The sequence below is a fragment of the Phalaenopsis equestris genome, unplaced genomic scaffold (assembly GCF_001263595.1).
Source record: "Phalaenopsis equestris unplaced genomic scaffold, ASM126359v1 Scaffold000002, whole genome shotgun sequence".
Lineage (NCBI taxonomy): Eukaryota > Viridiplantae > Streptophyta > Magnoliopsida > Asparagales > Orchidaceae > Phalaenopsis > Phalaenopsis equestris.
The window spans coordinates 23,422,950-23,443,040 of NW_018164444.1; the positions used below are offsets into that span (position 1 = coordinate 23,422,950).

Sequence of the window (20,091 nt, forward strand, 5' to 3'; positions counted from 1 at the left end):
AATAATTAATCATTAATTAGCTCATAAGTTTGATTAATTAATTTATTAAATAAATTTTTACATAATTACTCATTCAGTTAAATTATTAACAATATTCAAGATTTAATTGTTAGTTGAAATATAAATTTAATATTAGAAATTAACGATAAGATTATGTTCAAATTAAACTAAATTTAATTAAAATTTTCAATTATACTTATTAATACTTAATTATTCAAATTTATTACGTAAAATATAAAAATGATATAATTATTATGTCTAATTAAATAAATAAGAGTTAAATTTAAATTTCTAATTATACTTATTTATAAGTAATTATTCACTAAACCAATTAATCATTAATAAGCTTGAAGACAGACCGGAGAATACTTGGCGTGTAATTAGAATCCCTAATCCACATTGTGCACGGTAGTAGGCACGTCCATTCAGACATCAACTATTAAATTAGAAAAACTTGGGAGAAATAAACACAGTAAAGGACCCTAAAGACTAAATACAAAAATCTAACGGTCTGAATCGATGCAAAATAAAACTCATCAAGCTCATCCTTTGTTGCAGTACGGCACCAAAACTCTTCTCTTAGCATCCCTACAACCCAAATCCAAACAAGAGTCAGCCAGCCCAGATAGCCAAGAAATGGCTCCCTCATAAAACTCAGTAGCTGCATGATGTCGCCACATGCATGTTCTGAGAATACAAAACCAAATGTAAACCCTTTCTACAAGTACAGAGAGTTGGCAAACATTATTCCGCGCCGAAGACTTTCAGAGCCAGATTCAAACTTTTTCTCGAGATTGGTTTCACCAACAGCATGAGCAGCAGCTTTCAACTGCACGAGAGCAAATTAGCAACATTAGCTTGCTTAGATGGAGGCAAATCATAAATACTGCTTTTTCTTGGCAATCAGAAAGTATGTCGGGGTCATTACACTTTTGAATATAACACATGAAGGCAACAAACTTTCAGGCAGAGTAAAAAATTGTGATGTTTTTGGTTCGTGAGACGGGGAGTAAGCGTTGAGATGTTTTGAGGCATAAGCCTCAAATTTAAAAATTACGCAATTAATAAATATTGCATAAACTATTAAGTGTAAAATTATGCATATTAATATTTTAACTTATTGACACATTAAAAAGTAATATAATGATATTTAAAAAAACAATCATAAATTGCATTAAGTAGGAGTAGCATGTTAATATCCTAACATTAAATTATAAAATTAGATGATTTATATAAACATTAAATTATTGAAGTACGATAAAGTTTTAAAATAAAATACTCAAACATCAAAACATAACAACAAAATAAGTTTAACAAAAGTCTTTATTTCTTATTCGTACCCTCAAAACATAACAACAAAATAAGTTTAACAAAAGTCTCTATTTCTTATTCGTACTACCCCCACTAAACCAAGAATATAACAAGTCCTAAACATTTCAATCTTAAATATAAAAGGTCTCTCTTACTCTCATTACCCAATTGATTTTCACTAGAATCATCAGCATAATGAATTATTTATCTTAGTGTCTTATACTTGCTCATATCAATATTCTTTGATCTCAATTATCTTCTAATTTTTAATGAATAAGCATCAATAATATATTAATTAAAATAATAATTACGTTGATAATTAACCTTCAACTACATAATTTTTTTATGAATAGCTCTTCCTTTTAATTATTATTATTTAGTGTGAGAAGTGTGAGGGTTAATAGGTGGGATATATTAGTATTACTTTTGGATTTATTAAAAATATCTTTGAAATGCCTAAAAATTTTGAGGAGATTTTTGAGACGATGCTTGGATGAGGCATATGCCTCACCCTGGGATAATAAGTTATAAGAGTCATTGCGATTTTATTTTGTAAAATTCTGTCTCACATTTCACAATTTTAAAGAAGACATTCCAAAAATATTACCTGATTCAAGAATTCATCCAGCCGTCTGGCTAGGCGTATGATACTTCCCTCGAAAATCTCTGTCATTTGGATCACTTCCGCAAATGTTGCGCCCTTCAAAGAATTCAATGGAAGTCAGGTCAGTAAGAAATTACAAGCAGAAGCTGAGAAGCTGAGAGAATGAATGCTATGATATTTAATTTAAAAAAAAGAAAGAAAAGGGAAAGTTTCATTCGGTTGCAGGAGTTCAATCCGAAGGGAAGGCGCACCCTGGACCAGCAGTAAATAACATCCATCAAATATGGCCTCACAGTTGATTCAACATATTCCTCCACATTAACGTCCAATTTGCACTCACGTTGTACCTGCATATGATGCACTATGCAGTTTAGTTTAATCAGCATAAATAGTTTCTCTTCAGAAATAAACGTATAAAATAAGAGCGGCATTTACATATACCACTCAATTCCTATGAATTTACATATCTAACATCTAAATTTCGTTTCTTACAAAAGAAATAATTGCTCCAAAAAACTCCTCTATGCATTCATGACATGGGCTTGTATAGAACATTCAAATGTTTTACAAACAAACCCCTGGGCTTCTTCTATATTTCCTTTTTACCAATAGGACCATAAACTAGAAACAAATCTCAACACTTACTCTCAAGATGAGGAAAAGATATCCACTAAGCCCATCTTGTCACATAACCTAGACAAATCTAATGAGCCAAGTCCTTTGATGAGGCAGTCAGCCACTTGCTCCCCAATGGCTATAAGAGTTAGCTTCAATAGCCCGTTATTCAACTTTTTCTTAATGAAGAACCTATCAATCTCCACGTGTTTGGTTCTATCGTGTTGCACCGAGTTGTTGGCAATGTTGACTGTTGTTTGTAGCCGCACCACAACTTCATTTGAGCTCATTGGTCCACCTTGAGCTCTACCAACAAGGTTCTCAACCACATCATCTAAGCGACTCCTAAGGCCATGGCTCTATATTATGCCTCTGTTGTTGACCTAGCTAATACCGATTGTTTCTTGCTCTTCCAAGAGACCGAGTTGCCCCATATGAATATGCAGTATCCTGATATGGACCTTCTGTCATCCACACAACTCGCCCAGTCAAAGTCACAAAAGCCCTCAATTTCTACATGCCCACTCTTCCTAAAGATTACCTCCTTTCATGGTCCACTCTTCAGGTATCTTAGAACCTCATACACTGTGTCCAAATGACTCTTCCTTGAATCATGCATGTAGCGGCTCACCATGCTCACTACAAATAAGAAGTCAAGACAAGTGTGGCTCAGAAAGATCAGCGGCCCACTTAACTCTAGTACCTCTCGTGATTAAATGGCTCTCCTGCCTCTATACTCAAGTAGGCCTTTTGATCAATTGGAGAGAACCCGAGCTTGCATTCCAACATGTCTATTTCCTTGAGCAGATCCAGTACATACTTCCTTTGAGACAAGATCATCCCTTTCTGATCCACGGGTCACCTCAATCCCAAGTATCTAAAATGTCCAAAATCCTTCACCTCAAATTTTTTGTCGACTTTTATCTTTAACTAAGTGATCTCAACATCATCGTCACTAGTGACAATTATGTTATCAATATACACAACAAGTATAATGGTGTGATCTCCATGTTGTCAAAGAAAGTTTATCTTTAACTAAGTGATCTCAACATCATCGTCATTAGTGACAATTATGTTATCAATATACACAACAGGTATAATGGTGTGATCTCCATGTTGTCAAAGAAAATACGTTCATTATTAATCTGTCGATATTCAATGCCCACCATAACCCTTCTAAACTTATTAAACTGGACTCGAGGAAATTGCTTCAAGCCATAAAGTGACTTCTTGAGCTTGCACACATTGTCCACTGTCTGGAATTTATAGAATCTTGGTGGCATATCCATATACACCACCTCCAGTAACTCATCATGAAGAAACACATTCTTTACATCAAGTTGGCGTAACCACCACCCACTATTCACTGCTAGAGAAACTAGTGCCCTCGTTGTGTTCATCTTTGTTATTAGTGTAAAGGTGTCATCAGCCTATGTCACACGTCTAACTGTACCTTTTTGCCACCAATCTTAATTTGCAACGCTCTACCTTCACTCCTGAATTTTGTTTCACTGTGAAGATCAACTTGCACTCGACTGCTCTTTTTCTCGTTGATAGTGGTATTATCTCCCATGTTTTGTTTTTATCAAGAGCTTTTTCCCATTGGTAGTGGTATTATCTACCATCTTCTGTTTTTATCGAGATCCCCAAGCGCTTCATGCATGGCCTCTTTTCAATTGGGATCCTCCATAGCTACATGCCAACACTTGGGAATAGGTACATTATCCAAAGTTGCAATGAATGCTCCATGTACATTGATATGTTAGAGTATGAAACAAACTAAGCAAAGTCATGTTCTCACCCAAAACGATTCGGAGGATGTCTCGCATTACTGTGAGAGATCCTCCTCAAAGTTATGAAGTTGGAAGTAGAAGGAAGAGGAATCATAACACCTGTGAATTCTAAGTCTGAGGTGGATTGTGTGGTGTCACAATAGTCAGGATAGACTGGAACAAGGGACTTGCTGGCACAAGTAGCACTCCAGGCATAGTTCCCTCATTTTGCTTTCTCCTTGTATTCACCCTCAACTTCCCTTTAGCCTGAATCCCACCACATCTAGGTTCAATCTCCTCAATTTTCGGCTCCTCAGCTGATTCATCTCACATCACAGAACAAAACATTGCTCCCACGGGTACAAATCTCTCGCAATTACTACTTATCCCATCTTACCTCATACCTTAGTATCTGGCAAGTCATCAAAGGGTGATGTCGCATTCGAGGTGTAGTACGGTTTGAATTCTCTAAATAACACATCTCATGCTTATAAACAATCTACTCTTCGTAGGGCTCCAATAAATATACCCTTTATGGGTAGCAGAATAACTCATGAAACACACTTCATAGCTCTGGGATCCAGCTTTTCTATTGATGGTTTGTTGTCTTTCACAAAACATACACAGTCAAATACCTTCAATGGGAGAATCCCGTTATTATCTTCTTTCAACATATGACAAGGAAACTTTTAATCCAACACCCTCAAGGGTATTCTGTTGATCAATTGAGCAGCTACAACACTGCTTGCATCCACAAGTGCTTTGGGACATTCATTGCAGTCATCATGCTTCAGACTATCACTAGAATATGCTATTTTTCCTCTCTGCTACTCTATTTTGTGGTGGAGTGTATGAACATGTGGTATGCTATTTTTCCTCTCTGCTACTCTATTTTGTGGAGTGTATGAACATGTGATTTGATGTTGTATTCCTTGAGCTGACAAACATTCTCCAAACGCCTTACTGGTATATTGTCTCATTACCAGATCTCAATACATTTACTACCACACCAAATGAGTCTGGGTTATCTTGTGGAAATTGTTAAAACAAGCACACACATCATCTTTATTTTTTATCGAATACAACCAAGTAACACGGCAAAAACAATCACAAAAATTCTTAAAATATCGATAATCATTCATTGAACTAGTAAAACAAGGTCCCCAAAAATCAGAATGTATCAAATCAAAAATACAAGAACTTCTATTCCCAAAACTAATATAAGAGCCCATAGTAAGCTTGCCAAAATCACAAGCATCACAAATAATTTTACGAAGCTTGCCAAAATCACAAGCATCACAAATAATTTTTCGTTTATTTGTCTTTTCATACAAAAATTAATACAAACGACTAAGTAGACTAAAACAAGAATGTCTCAAGTGTCTGTGAAGTAGTAGTAATACATCCTCCTCACTCCTCCCAGATACCCCTACGCCAGCATTCTCTACTATGGATGTTAAAGTCGAGTCCATCCTCTCTCTACCCAAGTACCAAAGTCTATTATGCGACATTCCAGTCCTAAGTGTCTGGTCCGTTCATTTCTCTTGAAAGACCACCATAAGAATGTCAAATGAAACACATTTTAGTTGGGGAATAATGCACTAATGAATAAAAGGTTCACTGGAAAAATATGATCATACCAAACATTGGACCAAGTCATAGAATCGGTACACCTCATTGTACTCTTACCAACTACACGCTGTGTTGCACTATCAACAATTTAGATGTTCTCAAGAACTACTATGTGAGTATAGAAAAAGAACTTTAGTAATACCTGTGTCACATGTCGGGATGCACCAGAATCTCCTATCCAATTTAATGATCTTATTGTGAAAATAAAGACGAGCATGAGTAAAACAAGTACCTTTGTCAGGGTGAGTATATGAAGCAATGTTATCCATTGATGACGCTGAGATGGAAGCATCCTCGGCCCTATCCCTTGTTGTTTTTTTCTTTCTCTTCAACATCTTAAGAAACTCGTGATCCTCTTTAGTAAAGACCACACATGTCTCTCTCTCGTCCTCAACTACCATCAGATTTGTCTGGTAGCTCCCTTTTTCACCTCTTCAACCACCACGACCAAAACTACGACCTCCAAAATGTCTACAACCACCTGTCTCTCTCTCCTTAGGTGGCCTACTTCATCGCATTTGTAGCACTTGCGAGTCTCCCCCTTGACACATGTCATACCTGAGCTCGAGGCGACTAAAGCTGATTGCGTACTTGAAAGAATGGCTGTCAAAAAGGCTTGTTATTCGTGAACATCTCATGTTCGACTTGTTAAGTAACTTGTGTTAGATTCTTTCGTTAAGTAAACGAGCCGAACACAAAAAAAAAATTAAAATTTTATTTATAAACGAGCTAAACACAAACAAATGTTTTTTTCATTTGTGGTCGACTCATTTTTGCTCGAAATAATTAAATAATTAAATAATAATATTTATTTGTCATTTTTATATTAATTTGTTATATGTACTACATAAAAACAAAATTTTATTATTTTTAAAAATTTTTTGGGTGGCATGCTTATAAAAAAAATATAAGTTTAGGTATCATAAATGTAAATATATAAAACTTGGGTGGTATGTGTTCATGTCCCAAAAATAAAGCTTAGAGCAGCAAGCCAAGTTCAACGTTGGAAGGGTACCATGCATGGGCCTATGGATGTGCTATCTTAAGCATTTTAGTCCCACACCTCGAATGACAAAAAAATCTTTGAGAAAAGCTTATAAAAGCTAAAACTAAGGCTTTCCTAAGCAAATAAATTTGTACAATTTTGGTGTTAAACATCTGAATTATTTTTATTGAAAACAAATATTTTTTTAAATTAATAATAAATTAATTAATTATATTATTTAGTCTCATGAGGTGTTTGAAATTAAATTCGAGCCGAACACGAGCCTAATTCAAATAAATGAATTTAAATTGAGCCAAACACGAATATGCTATTAACGAGCTATTTCGAACACTAGCAGAATACAAACAAAAAATTTTTTAACGACCCAAACACCAAAAGAAACAAAAATTAATGAGCCAAACACGAACGAGCTCTTAGCTCTCTTACGTTCGACTCATTTAGACCCCTACCTGGAAGTTCACTCGGCTCAGAGTGAAGTCTCATGTGACTCTCCTTTTGTATCATCGCAGCGATGACCTCATCCAATGAATGCATCGCCACCTGGGCTGAGAGGACTAGTCTTCTCTGATCAATGGCTGGGTGCAAATGGGTCAGAAACTGCATAGTCCTCATCTATGCAAAGATCTCCCCCTTCTTACTCCACAACTCGACATTGGTGAGGAGTGATCAAGATCTGCCCACAGTGACTCCAAATCCATGGAATACTCCTGAATTGATTTATCAACCTATACCACTGCTTCTATCTCAAGCTGAATCTAGAATGCCCTCATATGATTCTCAGTCCCAGCATAAATCCTCTTCAGCTTTACCCAGATATTACTCATCTTTCAAGCGCCATCAACTGTGGAAGCAATCGGGGGAACCATAGCGTTGAGTAGCTAGGTGTAAAGCAAGGTGTGTGGTTCTCCACTCATCCCTCTCAGCACCATCACTTTTTAGTTCGTCCCTAATCAAATATCTCTCTAGTATCTTCCTTAGTAGGCAGCCTTGATCTGACACGACCAACTCAAATATGTGGTCGGACCATCAAGCTTCAGATTCACTATCTCCAGTGCTTGACATCCCCAATCATAAGAAACCAAGTCTAGATCACATGTGACTTCCTCTTTTCTACCCGATTTTCATTTATCTCATCATCGAGATTGAGATCCTCCGCATATCAACCCATTCCTTAGAATCATGACCATGGGGTGAAGCCCCCCAGAAGGGCTCTTCAACCGACAGACAAGATTTTGATGCGGCGGCCGGCTAGTTATGAGAGAGCGGTGGCCGAGAGAGAGAAAGGTGGTCGGGTGAGGGAAGGCTTTCGCTCTTGGGTCCTGCGCGCACAGGGAAGAACGAAGAGGGCTTTGGCATGTTGGATCACATGTGAGGCAAGGAGAAACGTGTGAGGGCTTCGGTTTCGTCCGGGCAGAAGAAGACTTCAGCCTGCTAAGACTGGATCGCTTGTGAGACTCCCAGGGCTCTGATACCAAAAAGAAATAATTGCTCCAAAAACTTCCTCTATTCATTCTTGCATGGGCTTATATAGAGTATTAAAACATTTTACAAATAAACCCTAGGCTTCAATTATATTTCTTTTTTACGAATAGGACTCTAAACTAGAGACAAATTACAACACTTACATTTATACCTTTTAAAAATTTATCACAATTTTAACTTTTAAAAAGTGAAAAACAACTTTTCATGCATAACTAAGGTAGGTATAGGATTGAATTTTAAGTAATGCATATATGAATACATAGGAATTGAGTGGTATGTATGTAAATCTTCCAAAATAAAAACAAACAAACCTCGGCTATTTTTCTGGCACTCTCCTGAAGCTGTTGTAAAGGTTTTGCTAGCTCAATTCTGGAAAATACTTGATCGCTTGATTTATCTCCTGGAATAAAGCAGCTTGCAAGAGCAACAACTTGATGTGGATCGAGATCATTAAACGTACCTTTCACAACATTACAATCAATTAACCAAGACAGTTCTGCGAGCAATCAACACAAAAAGTTAAAGAGTAAAAAATATTCAATTGGGTATAGAGAAAAACCATTAAACATAAGCTCTGTGACAAGAAGTTCGTCTCCGGTGTCGATCAGACAGGCAGCACGCCCCTTCAACTGAACTACACTGTCTGCATCTATGTGACCAAGCACCTTTAGAACCCGTGAACGGTTTTTAAGCTCATCACGGAACTTTTGGAGCTGCACAAAAGGATTAGAAAACCAATTCCATCAATTAAAATTCAACAAATTAAAAGAACAGTTTTTATGCTATGTAAAACCCTAAGGCCCACGATGTGAATGAAATGCTTACCATAGAGTAACTAAATATTGATTGAACGGGTATAAGCTCCACCAAACATAAAAATGGTAAAACAGGAGGATAAATAAAGTTTAGATCACCTGAGATTCCCTCATCTTGGACTTAAGCACTTGGATTTCATGATTCAACTGAGCTTTTCTTTGGAATGATTTGTATTGCTTCTCAGTTTGGCTAGACTAGGGAACACAAAGCAACTGGTGTAGCATGGTAGTTATGCCCATAAAAAAAAAAAAAAATTTATCAACCACAAAATATGGTACCAAACCGAGTAAATACGGACCTCATGCAATGGATGAGTAGTTAGTTTCTGCTCCAGTTCTTCAATTTTAGCAACTAATCCAACAAGTTCCGGCTCATTGATACCCATATCCTGATAGCATAAAAGAGAGATTTAAGACATTTATGACATCAGGCTATGGTCATATCACTTAAAACCTATGAATAAGTATGTTTAACTTAAAAAATCTAAAACAAAAAGCTTCTTCAATGAAGGTCGTGATATTTGAAAGTATAGATGATGCTCAACACTTATGACAGACGCATACAAAGTTTGATCTATAAGAAGGAATCTATAAAAAAGGATCGATGTGACATACCTTAACTGGATTTAACCTGGGTAGCCCATGAGGAAATTGCTTTTGTAGCTCCTGCACAGCTAGGAGTACTGTCTGCCTTGCTTCTGCAGGACGAAGATCAGAAGGAAATGAAATTCTTATGCTGCTGATGCCAGATATTAGATGTAATGGTACAGGAACCTGCAGTATACCATGCAATTAAAAATTACTCCTGAACCAGTAAAAGTAAATGGATTACAACTTTAATCCATCTAAATCAAGATTAAATACAAAAAAAAAACTCTAAATCATTCCTGAAAAGTTGGTTGCTTTCATAAGCTGGAACTCACCACATGCATTTCACCCCTTTCTCCAGGACAAGGTGGGATTGGTTTTTGCCGAGAACCACTGTCACCTGATCCAAGAGAACAGTGAAGCAAAGTATCGACAAGATAACTACTGCTGCGTGAGGCTGCAAGTGCAGGTGGTAATGAAGCTACTCCTGAAGGCGGTTTTTTTACCACATTAACTACAACTCCCCAACCCCAATCGGTCCCACCCTCCCGTACCTTAACCTGAAAAACCAAGCAAAAGAAGCCCAAAAACTGTTTATTTCATCCTTGATGATTAAGAGAAGGTTGCTGTAAGCTCCAACATTTAAACATTTTAATTGATGTCATCGGGGAATGGTTCTTTTATAAACAACACACCCAAGAATTTAACTATAGGGGGGAAGCAAACATCAATTGAACTTGAAGATATGTAGAGGTTACCAGAAACATACCAGTCTACCGGGAACTAAATAATACAAAATCCTCTCTGGTCTGGTGATTTCAGACATGATCTTCCTTTCAAGTTGTGCAATTTCAAGTCCCAGATTATGATACTCAGCAAGTTCAGTCTATACCAAAGAAATGAAGTCAATGTAAAGCATAAGCATTGAATGTAAAGATATTTACCGCAAACTAAGACATCACCTCGCCTGAGGATTCAAGCATAGCAGCTTCTCTTTCCAATTTTGATATTTTGTTATTCATATCCGGTAAAGACTAAGTATTTAAAAAAAGTAGAGAAAACACTTATCAATATTTCCAGAATTAAAGCCAAAGAGTTCGCATCAAATAATTGAGAAAATAAATAAGAATTTGCACCAGACCTTCTCATACTGGAACTGGTGGAATGAATTCTTGATAACATGCTCGGCTGTAAATTGACCCTCAGCACGACTCAGTAAATTTAGAATGGAGTAATAACTCAACCTGAAAGTGCTGACCAAAGGGGCAGGTTTACCCAAAACCATGTCCTTGAGAACATCCATTTCCATCTGAAACAAAACCATTAAAGTATCACATCCACTTCGTTTCAGTTACTCACAAGATGCTAAAGTAAAATACTTCTTGGAAAAATCATAAAATACTTCTAGTATAAACTACAATATTGTCATCAGTATTAAGTTTCAATGCACTTTCTTTTCACATTTTGGTGCTACAATAGAACATGAACCCCACAAATCAGATATAGACAGCGAGTAAAGAAGAAAAGTAACACAAAACTGAGTAAAGATTACAAACTATCGGAAGAAGTTCCTGATTGTGATGCGTTTACCTTCTCATCAATCATTATAATGCAAATGCCACGCTCATCTTTACCACGACGACCAGCTCTTCCACTCATCTATTCATGGGGCATGCAGATGATACAAACTTGTTAGAAAAACATTAACGGATATGCAGATACATGCAAGAATTATGGAAAATGATCAAGTGATGAATTATTTTTGTGGTGAAGACATCACAAAAAAGGTATTATTCCTGACCTGGATGTATTCACCAGATGCAATATAACGATGGCTGTCACCATCCCATTTTCTCACAGATGTGAAAACGACGGTCTTGGCAGGCATATTCAGACCCATAGCAAACTAGAGGGACCAAAAGCCACACATGTTAAGGTTAAAAATATTTGAATAGTTTTCGAGTAGGATTTAGCAAAAGAAGAAAGCCAATAAAGCCAAAAACAGTAACACATGGAAAAAAAATATTTAAACATTTACTGACAATGCTCATTCGGAATTGCAAAATTTACAAATAATACTTCCTATCAAACATTCCTAAACTCCAAACAAACAAATCTATTTGCCTAAATCACTACGTCACTAGGGCTTGCTTGGGATCATTTTTATTTTTTGTGTTTGCTTTAATTTTAGGAATATGTTTGTTTAGCGCATTTTTTTTATGTTTTTATTTTTTATTTCTAAAAATAAATTAGCGTGTTTTTAAAAACACTCAATGGATCTAAAAGTTGTTTTACCTGTTTTCAAAAACAACTAAATAAATTATATCATATTAAACTTGTTTCGTTTTAAACCAAAACAAAAACAATACAAAAGAAAAACAAAAACAAAAAAACCAAAAAAAAAAAAAATCAAAAGTGATCATAAACCAAAAACAAAAAAACCAAAAAAAAAAAAAAACAAAAGTGATCATAAATAAACGATCCCAAAGCTTACCTATCCAGATCCTAGCTCCAGAAAGTCATACATAGGAAATGTCAGCATCACAAATATGGCAATGAACTTACTGTTTCTGTGGCAAAAAGTGCTTTGACAAGGCCTTCCTGGAAAAGCAACTCTACTAATTCCTTAATTATTGGAAGCAATCCTGAATGATGGACTGCTATGCCTCGTTGGAGTAGCGGAAGCATTAGCTTAATAGCTGGTAAGTTTCTATCTTCCTCGCTCAAGCAAAGGATGGCATTTTTAAAAACCTGTTCAACAATCTCCTTTTCTTCTTCGGAGTTGAAGTCAAGTTTAGCCATAGACATAGCATGTTGTTCGCACTCCCTTCTGCTAAAGCTGAAAATTATTACCGGCTGGAATTTTCGCTCCATTATCATCTGAATAACCAAAAACACAAAAATTACACATTAGGCATGAAGCTTTAGTATAAAACCAAAAAATAATCCAGTATAAAACTCACAATGATAAAGGCAAAATGAACACAGATTGAGCATAAAGCCTTAAATATGCCTTGTCTTAGGTAAATCAAAAGCATATGATATTACAGCTTCAAGAGTTGAAATGAAGAATTAACAAACAAATAGTAATTAAAGTGCAATACATCCTGTAAGACATTTAAAGAATATGGTAGAGAAGAATGAATCGGTAGTTATAAGCTACTTCCTGAGAAAAGCTTGGTGATGCAAGGTTGAAAATTTGGAGAACCAGAGAACCAGTACAAAGCTTCATTTAACATAAAGTAGTAAAGAAGAAATGATTAGAGGGAATCAATTTGGAACGGTAGTCAGACTTTAACGGTATTTCAAAATTGCAAAGGAATCAGCACAAGAAGCTGACAATTCCTTCTATAAATCATATCTCCCTGAACTGGCTTGTATAACAAAAAACTGATAGAATGTTCAGCCTGAATATTTTGCAGCACTAAATATATAAAAAAGGAAAGTATCATAAATCAAATTAAAATGCTGTATATATTATCTCCTGTTTCATCTATCAGTAGCACATTGAACAATTCAAACCACCACTAAGATGTACATGAAATCAAAATATGCGTCAAATAAATTACATTCAAAGGTGATTCAATAGACGAGCACACATTTGCACGAAGCAAAATAAAAGAAAGGTGATTCAATAGACGGGCACACGAAGCAAAATAAAAGCCAGCGTAAAATGAAGTAGGGAGAATTTTACATTATAAATGCATCATGCCATGAAAAAAAAAGTGTCCTCTAAGATCTATTAAAATTTGTCAGACTTATAAAATATAGAGGATGAGAATAGAAAACTGACACTATTCACAACAAATAAAAAAGACAGCAAGAGAAGATATAACAAAAATTATAACATAAGAGCAACAATTAAACATAAAAAAAAAAATCAATCCTTATGAATGAGATAGAAACAATAATATGTGTATACCATGCAACCAAATAATTCTAAATGTACTTCCTCTTAAATACAGCAGAAGAAGTTATACCTTCACGATCTTATATATGTCAGAACCCGCAGAAGCAGTACCACCCTTTGCAATCCGGCTACTGGCTTTACCATTACGGTGCCCATCCACCTGACTCTTTTGTTTCGTGAATGTCCCCTGCAGCTTTGCAAAATTATCCTCTTTAAACTGGTCATTCTCATCCACCACAAGGTACAAACCAGATCCACCCACCGGGAATACATAGTGCTGTAAAGGTGTAGGCCTGAAGTCCGTATACACTACATGACAAGGTTGTTTATGCAACTTGCATATCCACTCCGCAAATTCTGTAGCATTTGACATGGTCGCAGATAAGAACACCATCTTGATTGCTGGAGGCAAGAATATTATACTCTCCTCCCATACAACCCCTCTTTCTCGGTCTTTCATATAGTGTATCTCATCAAAAATAACCCACGCTACCTCCTTTAATAGTTCCGTACCCCTATAGAGCATTCCTCTGAGGATCTCTGTAGTCATGACTAGGCAGTTGGCATGAGGTGAAAGGGTCACATCACCGGTCATCAAACCAACATCAGAAAACTCCTGATTTAACTCTCTGTATTTCTGATTGCTTAGAGCTTTCAAGGGTGAGGTATAGATAACCCGCTGCTTGTCCCGGAAGGACATTGCAATGGCATACTCAGCTACAGCTGTCTTACCTGCAGAAGTGTGAGCAGAAACCAAGACAGACTCATTCCGCTCCAGACATGCTATTGAAACTCGCTGAAATGGATCTAATTCAAATGGATATGTTTTAGCCATTTTGTCATTATAGATTGGATTCTCTAATGTTCCGTGAACTGATTCATCCTTCGATGAACTGAAGTCATCTGGAACAGCAACCTCATGAATGCAAGTTCGAGAAATATTACGCCTTTTTACTGCACTTTCAGATTTTTGAGCTTCGCTGGGCAACGAGGGATTTTCACTTGATGGTTCATTTGAAAGCTTCCTCTTGCTTGTAACTGGGACCGTTTCCATCTCCTGATGTGAGCTTCAATAATCCCGCACGATGAAGTTTAAAATGTCCTGATAGAGAAGAAAAGAGAAATGACACAACATACAAATAGAGGAAAATCATACTAAGAAACTGGATATTCAGAGAGATTTACTTCCTGCATAACCACAAATTGGAGCGTGCAGAGGGAAAAAGAAAAGAAAATAAAAAAGGGAATAAAATGAGGTTTCTCAAACTAGACCCATTTTTTTAAAGAAAAATCACCCCCAAAAAATAAGACAGATGTAAAGCAGCAAATTTTATAAAGTATATAAATTAAGAAGCCCGAAATAGCATGCATGTTCAAAAACAGGACATAAAAATGCCATAGGCACAATGACACACTGTAAACTCTGATAAAATTGAAATTTTAAACTCAATGTGCATCAAGGACTAAAAATCAACAATATATGTACGGATATATCCCTATTACATATTTCTATAGCATCCAAAAAAATATATAATCAGACCACACAAACTAGAACAGCACTATTCTAGAGCTAAATATACTGTACTATTTACCCGTTATTGAAGAAATAAGGCAAACAATCAAATACAAGTATTCATGCTCTTTCTAAACGATTAAAAGGAATCATGAAACTAGGCCCACGTTTATTACAAAAAGTGCAACTAAATTCCCTTCTTTTAAAAGTTACAATATCGTTCCTTCTCTTTAAGTAATCTCACTTAGGCCCCTAATTTTAGAGAAATATTTGTATACGGAAGACACAAAGTTGCGTGTGTACTCCATTAACCCCGCAATACCCCTATAATAACCTATGAAATACATCGAAATAGAACCCGTGAAGGTTATTGGAAGGTTATTGGGGTTATATGTTATTAAAATTAATACCCCAATAACCCCAAAACAGAAATTATTGAAGGGTTATTACGCATGTAACTCTGCGTGCGTGTTCCGTATACAAATATTTCTCCTAATTTTAACAGAGGTCGGCAGCAGTAAATAAAGTGTTAGATTACCACCTAACTCTAAAACAGTATTTTGGACAGACAAAAACCATTGTTTACAACTTCCTTGCCTTTCGCTCAACCGCCACTATCAAAGAACCAACACCCACCACCCACCTCTGCCATCCTAAACACCAACAACATACAAAAATAAAACACCGCCAACCATTTGGAAAGGTTCTTGGAAACTTCATTTCAAAAAATATATAAAAGCAAGTGGCAGTTACGGCGCTCAACTATGTCTTTCAATCAAAGCATCTTCCAGATGGCATAACCATTTATTGCATCCACACCATAACTATAGTTTGTGAATTCAAAAACTCAGGCAGGGAGTGTAAAGCACTTTCGAAGTAACCATCAGTTATAGTTCTAATGGAGACTAATTCTACTCAACAGCCATGGTGAAGGGGAAAGCTCGAAGAGAAAGAGCAGGAACCAGCCTGCAATAGATATAAAGGCAATGGTGTTTAGATGGAAGATAGGAAAAGAAAAATATAAGAGGTGACCTTTCCTATGGCTTGCAACTGTTGCAACAAAGAAGGCTATGATTGCTTAGCTGCAACAAATAAGAATGGATTAGAAAAGCAAGGAGAAGAAGAGGATTGTGATTAAGAAGTGTAACCACAGGGAAACAACAGAAGAAATTGAAGATAGCAAATTGCTATTTTTTGTCCACATCTCCATGAGAGCAAAAATGTAGAAACAGGATTTGCACAAAGATAGAGATTGACAGAATAGATTTCGTGGGTCGCGTGACCTGTGTCAAATAGAAAATGAATTTTTTAAAATAAATTGGTAGTTAAAATATGAAGATTAAGTGATATTATCTAATCTTTTCTACAAATAAAACACATATTTTTTATATTCATAACTTTCTTATGTTAAATAAATGATTATTACCATTTATAAAGATTTTCTAAAAATGTTTCTTGATTATTGAAATATATTAAAACCTTATTTGTCATCATCATCACCATTTGACTTAAACCAACTATTTTGGGTTTGATTTTAACCATCGTCAATCCTAATATTTCAATTCTTATTTTTCTACTTGGTGCATTTTCGAACAACTATTATACATGCTCAAACCACTTGAATCTATTTTGAACTACTTTTTCTTCATCAGTTGTCACTCCCAACTTTCAACTGTAATCATTCCTTTACCATTCTTTCCAATTTTTTTCATATATTTGTCTTAACACTCTCATTTTCATAATGCGCGACTTAAGCTCTGTTTAGAGTGCTTGTAGAATTTTAAAAAGGTAGTTGTAAAGTTGTGGTGGAGAAAACAACTTCTTAGAAAGTTGCAATTGGAATTATAAATATATATTTATTTTTCCAAAAACCCAGACAGCAGTTTTCTTATAGCCACCACACATTAACAAATTAGGTTGAAAAAAGCAGCTTCCCACAATAGAAACTTCTAAAAAACAGCAAGAAAACAGCCCCCCAAATGAAGCTTTGGTGGCGGTCTGAAATGTAAAACACGTAGAAAGCTGTCCCAAACAGAACCTTAACCATTAGCAACTTTTAATTTTCTAATACTCAAAATCAACCAAAATAGTTTGTCTAATTATCCTTTTATAAATTTTGCCTTTCAATTACATTATACACTATTATCACATACTACTCCTAAGCTATTTTTTTTTAGCCACACTACCTTAACTCTATGAGTTATAACCTCATTTATATCTCCATTAATCTATGAACAAAATCAACGATACAAAAACCTATCACACCAATATTACTTTCTCATTTGGTAATATTAATTGATAATTATCACTATCATACCCACTAAAATGCATATCATATTCTCACATTTTTCTATATTTCTAAAGCCTCCAAATTTTAAACATTTTCTCGGTGTTCTAAATTTTAGTTGTATTGAAAGGTAATTAATACAACAACAACAACAAGCCTTTATCACATTAAGTGGTGCCAGCCGCATAAATCATTTTTCTCCATTATGTCCTAATGAGTGTCATATTTTCATTCAATTCTAATAAATTAAGATTATTTTTTATACAATATGCCCTAGTCTTTTTAGGTCTAGTTTTGACTTTCTTAACATAAGTCGAATCAAAAACATCTGCTTCTAACTGGATCATCAATTGGTCGACATTTAATGTGACAAAACCATCTAAGACGATAATCTCTAATCTTGTTTGTCACCGGGGCTACAACAACCCTTTCACGAATACATTCGTTTCACATTTTGTCTCTAAGTATCAAGCCACTCATCCACCTAAGCATTCTCATCTCAACAACACTTAACTTAGTTTTACTCTTCTGTTTTAAAGACCAACATTATGTGTCATAAAGCATTGCAGGTCTCACCACCATATTATAATATTTTCCTTTAAATCTAAGTGATAATTTTCTATTACACAATAGGTCCGTTGCATTCCTACACTTCAACCAACCAACTTGAATTCTACTAATAACAACCCCATCTATATTACCATTACTTTGAGCAATAAAACTGAGATATCTAAAACATTCACACTGTTTAATAGCTTAATCGCCCATAATTACAACTCTGCCATTAGATCTATTACTACTAAAATTACATTCCATATATTCAGTTTTAGATCTACTCAGACAAAAACTTTAAACTCCATTGTAGACCTCCATAATTTAATTTTTTCCTGAACTCTTTCTCCAGTCTTACCCACGAGAAGGATATCATCAGCTAAAAGCATACATCAAGGTACATCCTCCTATAAATGTCCAGTAAGAGAATCCATAAATAAAGCAAAAGGATGTGGACCTAAAGTTGATCCCTGATGTAATCCAACTGAAATAGGAAAATACTTGGTCAATCCTCTTCTATTCGAACACAAATATACATATCTTTAATGACTTGAATATAAGTCACGTCAAAACTTTTCTTTTCCAAAACTCTCTAACGAACTTTCAAGGAACCTTATCGTTAGCTTTTTCGAAATCAATAAAATCATTGAAAGGTAATTAATATTTCTAAAAATTTTAAGTTCCAAGACTAAGAAACATTACTAAGAACTGTTCAAAACCCACTCTATCCAACATTAAGTTTAATTTAAATACATTCAATAAGATGTAATTTTTTACCGATGATAATTAGCTCGAGTAATATTGCTTCCATTTCACAAATCACAGTGTGTGAGGTGAGGGGTTCTACTTCCATCCATGTTTTTAATTTAGAAAAATAAATAAAATCAAGAAAATGTTCCACTCTTCAAAACACAAATCATTCTTCAATTCAATACAACTAACAAAAAAAGCATAATCGCTGACAGTAGTTAGAATGCTCCCAAACTATACATATCACCACATAATTGATTAACGCCACTAAAGAATTTCTCAGGCAACGAATTGCTACACTATAAATATGCAGAAAAGATACCCACAAAAATTATATGCATCATTTGCGACACATTTCCACATCTGCATTAGCATTCTTACAATCACAAGCCCTAAAACCTGAAATACCACCCTTCCTTGGGCCACCCCAAAATCAATTCTAAAGGAAATCATAACAACAAAACGGGCGATTATACGCGCCTTAATTACCAAATTCTAAAGGAATGTTATAATGAAGAGGGGATGCGAGTGGAGGAAGATAGCCTGGCCGGAGCATCACTTAGAGAAAACGACGGAAAGAAATATGCATATTCGAGGTCATATATAGTGGAAAAACGTACCAACGTCAGAAAAAAATGGCCGCCGGTAGAGAAGAATGGCTCGTCGGCGTAGCAAACCTGCGGCTGATTCAGCCGGTAGATGGAGGAAAGCGGTACAGCAGGTAGCTGCATGTCCAAAATGTACAATTTAGGGATTTTCTACAGTATCTGCGATTCGCTCGGCTTGAGCCGGACCGAATGATGGGCTAAACGTCGAGTCCGTAGCCTCATTTGGCACTTTGGAATTATAGACATTCTAAATTGTTCTTTGTGGATCAGCCTCAGAGAATTAAAATTGGATGAAGTGGAAGTAGATGATAGAGAATAAATTAAGTTGAGAATTCACTGTAGAGTGAGTCGCGGGAGATCCTTTTATTTGTTTTTTTGTCTTCTATTTGTAGGGGTATAGAAAGTATGGAACAGTTATGAAAATCATTATTAATATAATTTAAACTCTAATTAGTTATATAGATCTTATATCATATATGTATTATAATTTGAATTCTGATATGGGGGTAATTTATCGGTTGGTCTGTTTGAATTTAGTCTGCTGAGACGACCAACTGTGTCGGGATTACGTCTTCCAAAGTAAATGTCTATCGGCTGAGGTGCTCAATCAAATGGCAATCTCGCCCACCGTAGTAAAAGTGGGTTG

The 20,091-nt window shown here is 35.6% G+C and overlaps 1 protein-coding gene across 1 annotated transcript; it reads right to left on the minus strand.

Moving 5' to 3' along the window:
• Positions 1 to 509: 509 nt before the first annotated feature.
• On the minus strand, positions 510 to 19,685 carry LOC110027992 (DExH-box ATP-dependent RNA helicase DExH10). The gene is made up of 17 exons (XM_020729673.1): positions 19,458 to 19,685; positions 13,806 to 14,837; positions 12,391 to 12,705; positions 11,627 to 11,731; positions 11,416 to 11,484; positions 10,967 to 11,134; positions 10,788 to 10,859; positions 10,595 to 10,711; positions 10,161 to 10,385; positions 9,853 to 10,011; positions 9,537 to 9,626; positions 9,337 to 9,432; positions 8,982 to 9,135; positions 8,734 to 8,882; positions 2,167 to 2,262; positions 1,919 to 2,011; positions 510 to 829 (listed from the first exon to the last, which is right to left on the minus strand). The coding sequence occupies exons 2-17, from the start codon at positions 14,787 to 14,789 to the stop codon at positions 719 to 721; spliced, it is 3,003 nt and encodes a 1,000-aa protein (XP_020585332.1). The 5' UTR covers positions 14,790 to 14,837; positions 19,458 to 19,685; the 3' UTR covers positions 510 to 718.
• Between the last annotated feature and the right edge of the window lie 406 nt (positions 19,686 to 20,091).

Coding starts and splice junctions, on each gene's coding strand:
- LOC110027992 (XM_020729673.1), bottom strand. CDS start 14,789: ATGGAAACGGTCCCAGTTACAAGCAAGAGGAAGCTTTCAAATGAACCA. Junction 9,627..9,852: donor CCAGGTTAAATCCAGTTAAG/GTATGTCACATC, acceptor TTATGCTATCAG/GATATGGGTATCAATGAGCC. Junction 8,883..8,981: donor CACAGAGCTTATGTTTAATG/GTTTTTCTCTAT, acceptor ATGTTGTGAAAG/GTACGTTTAATGATCTCGAT.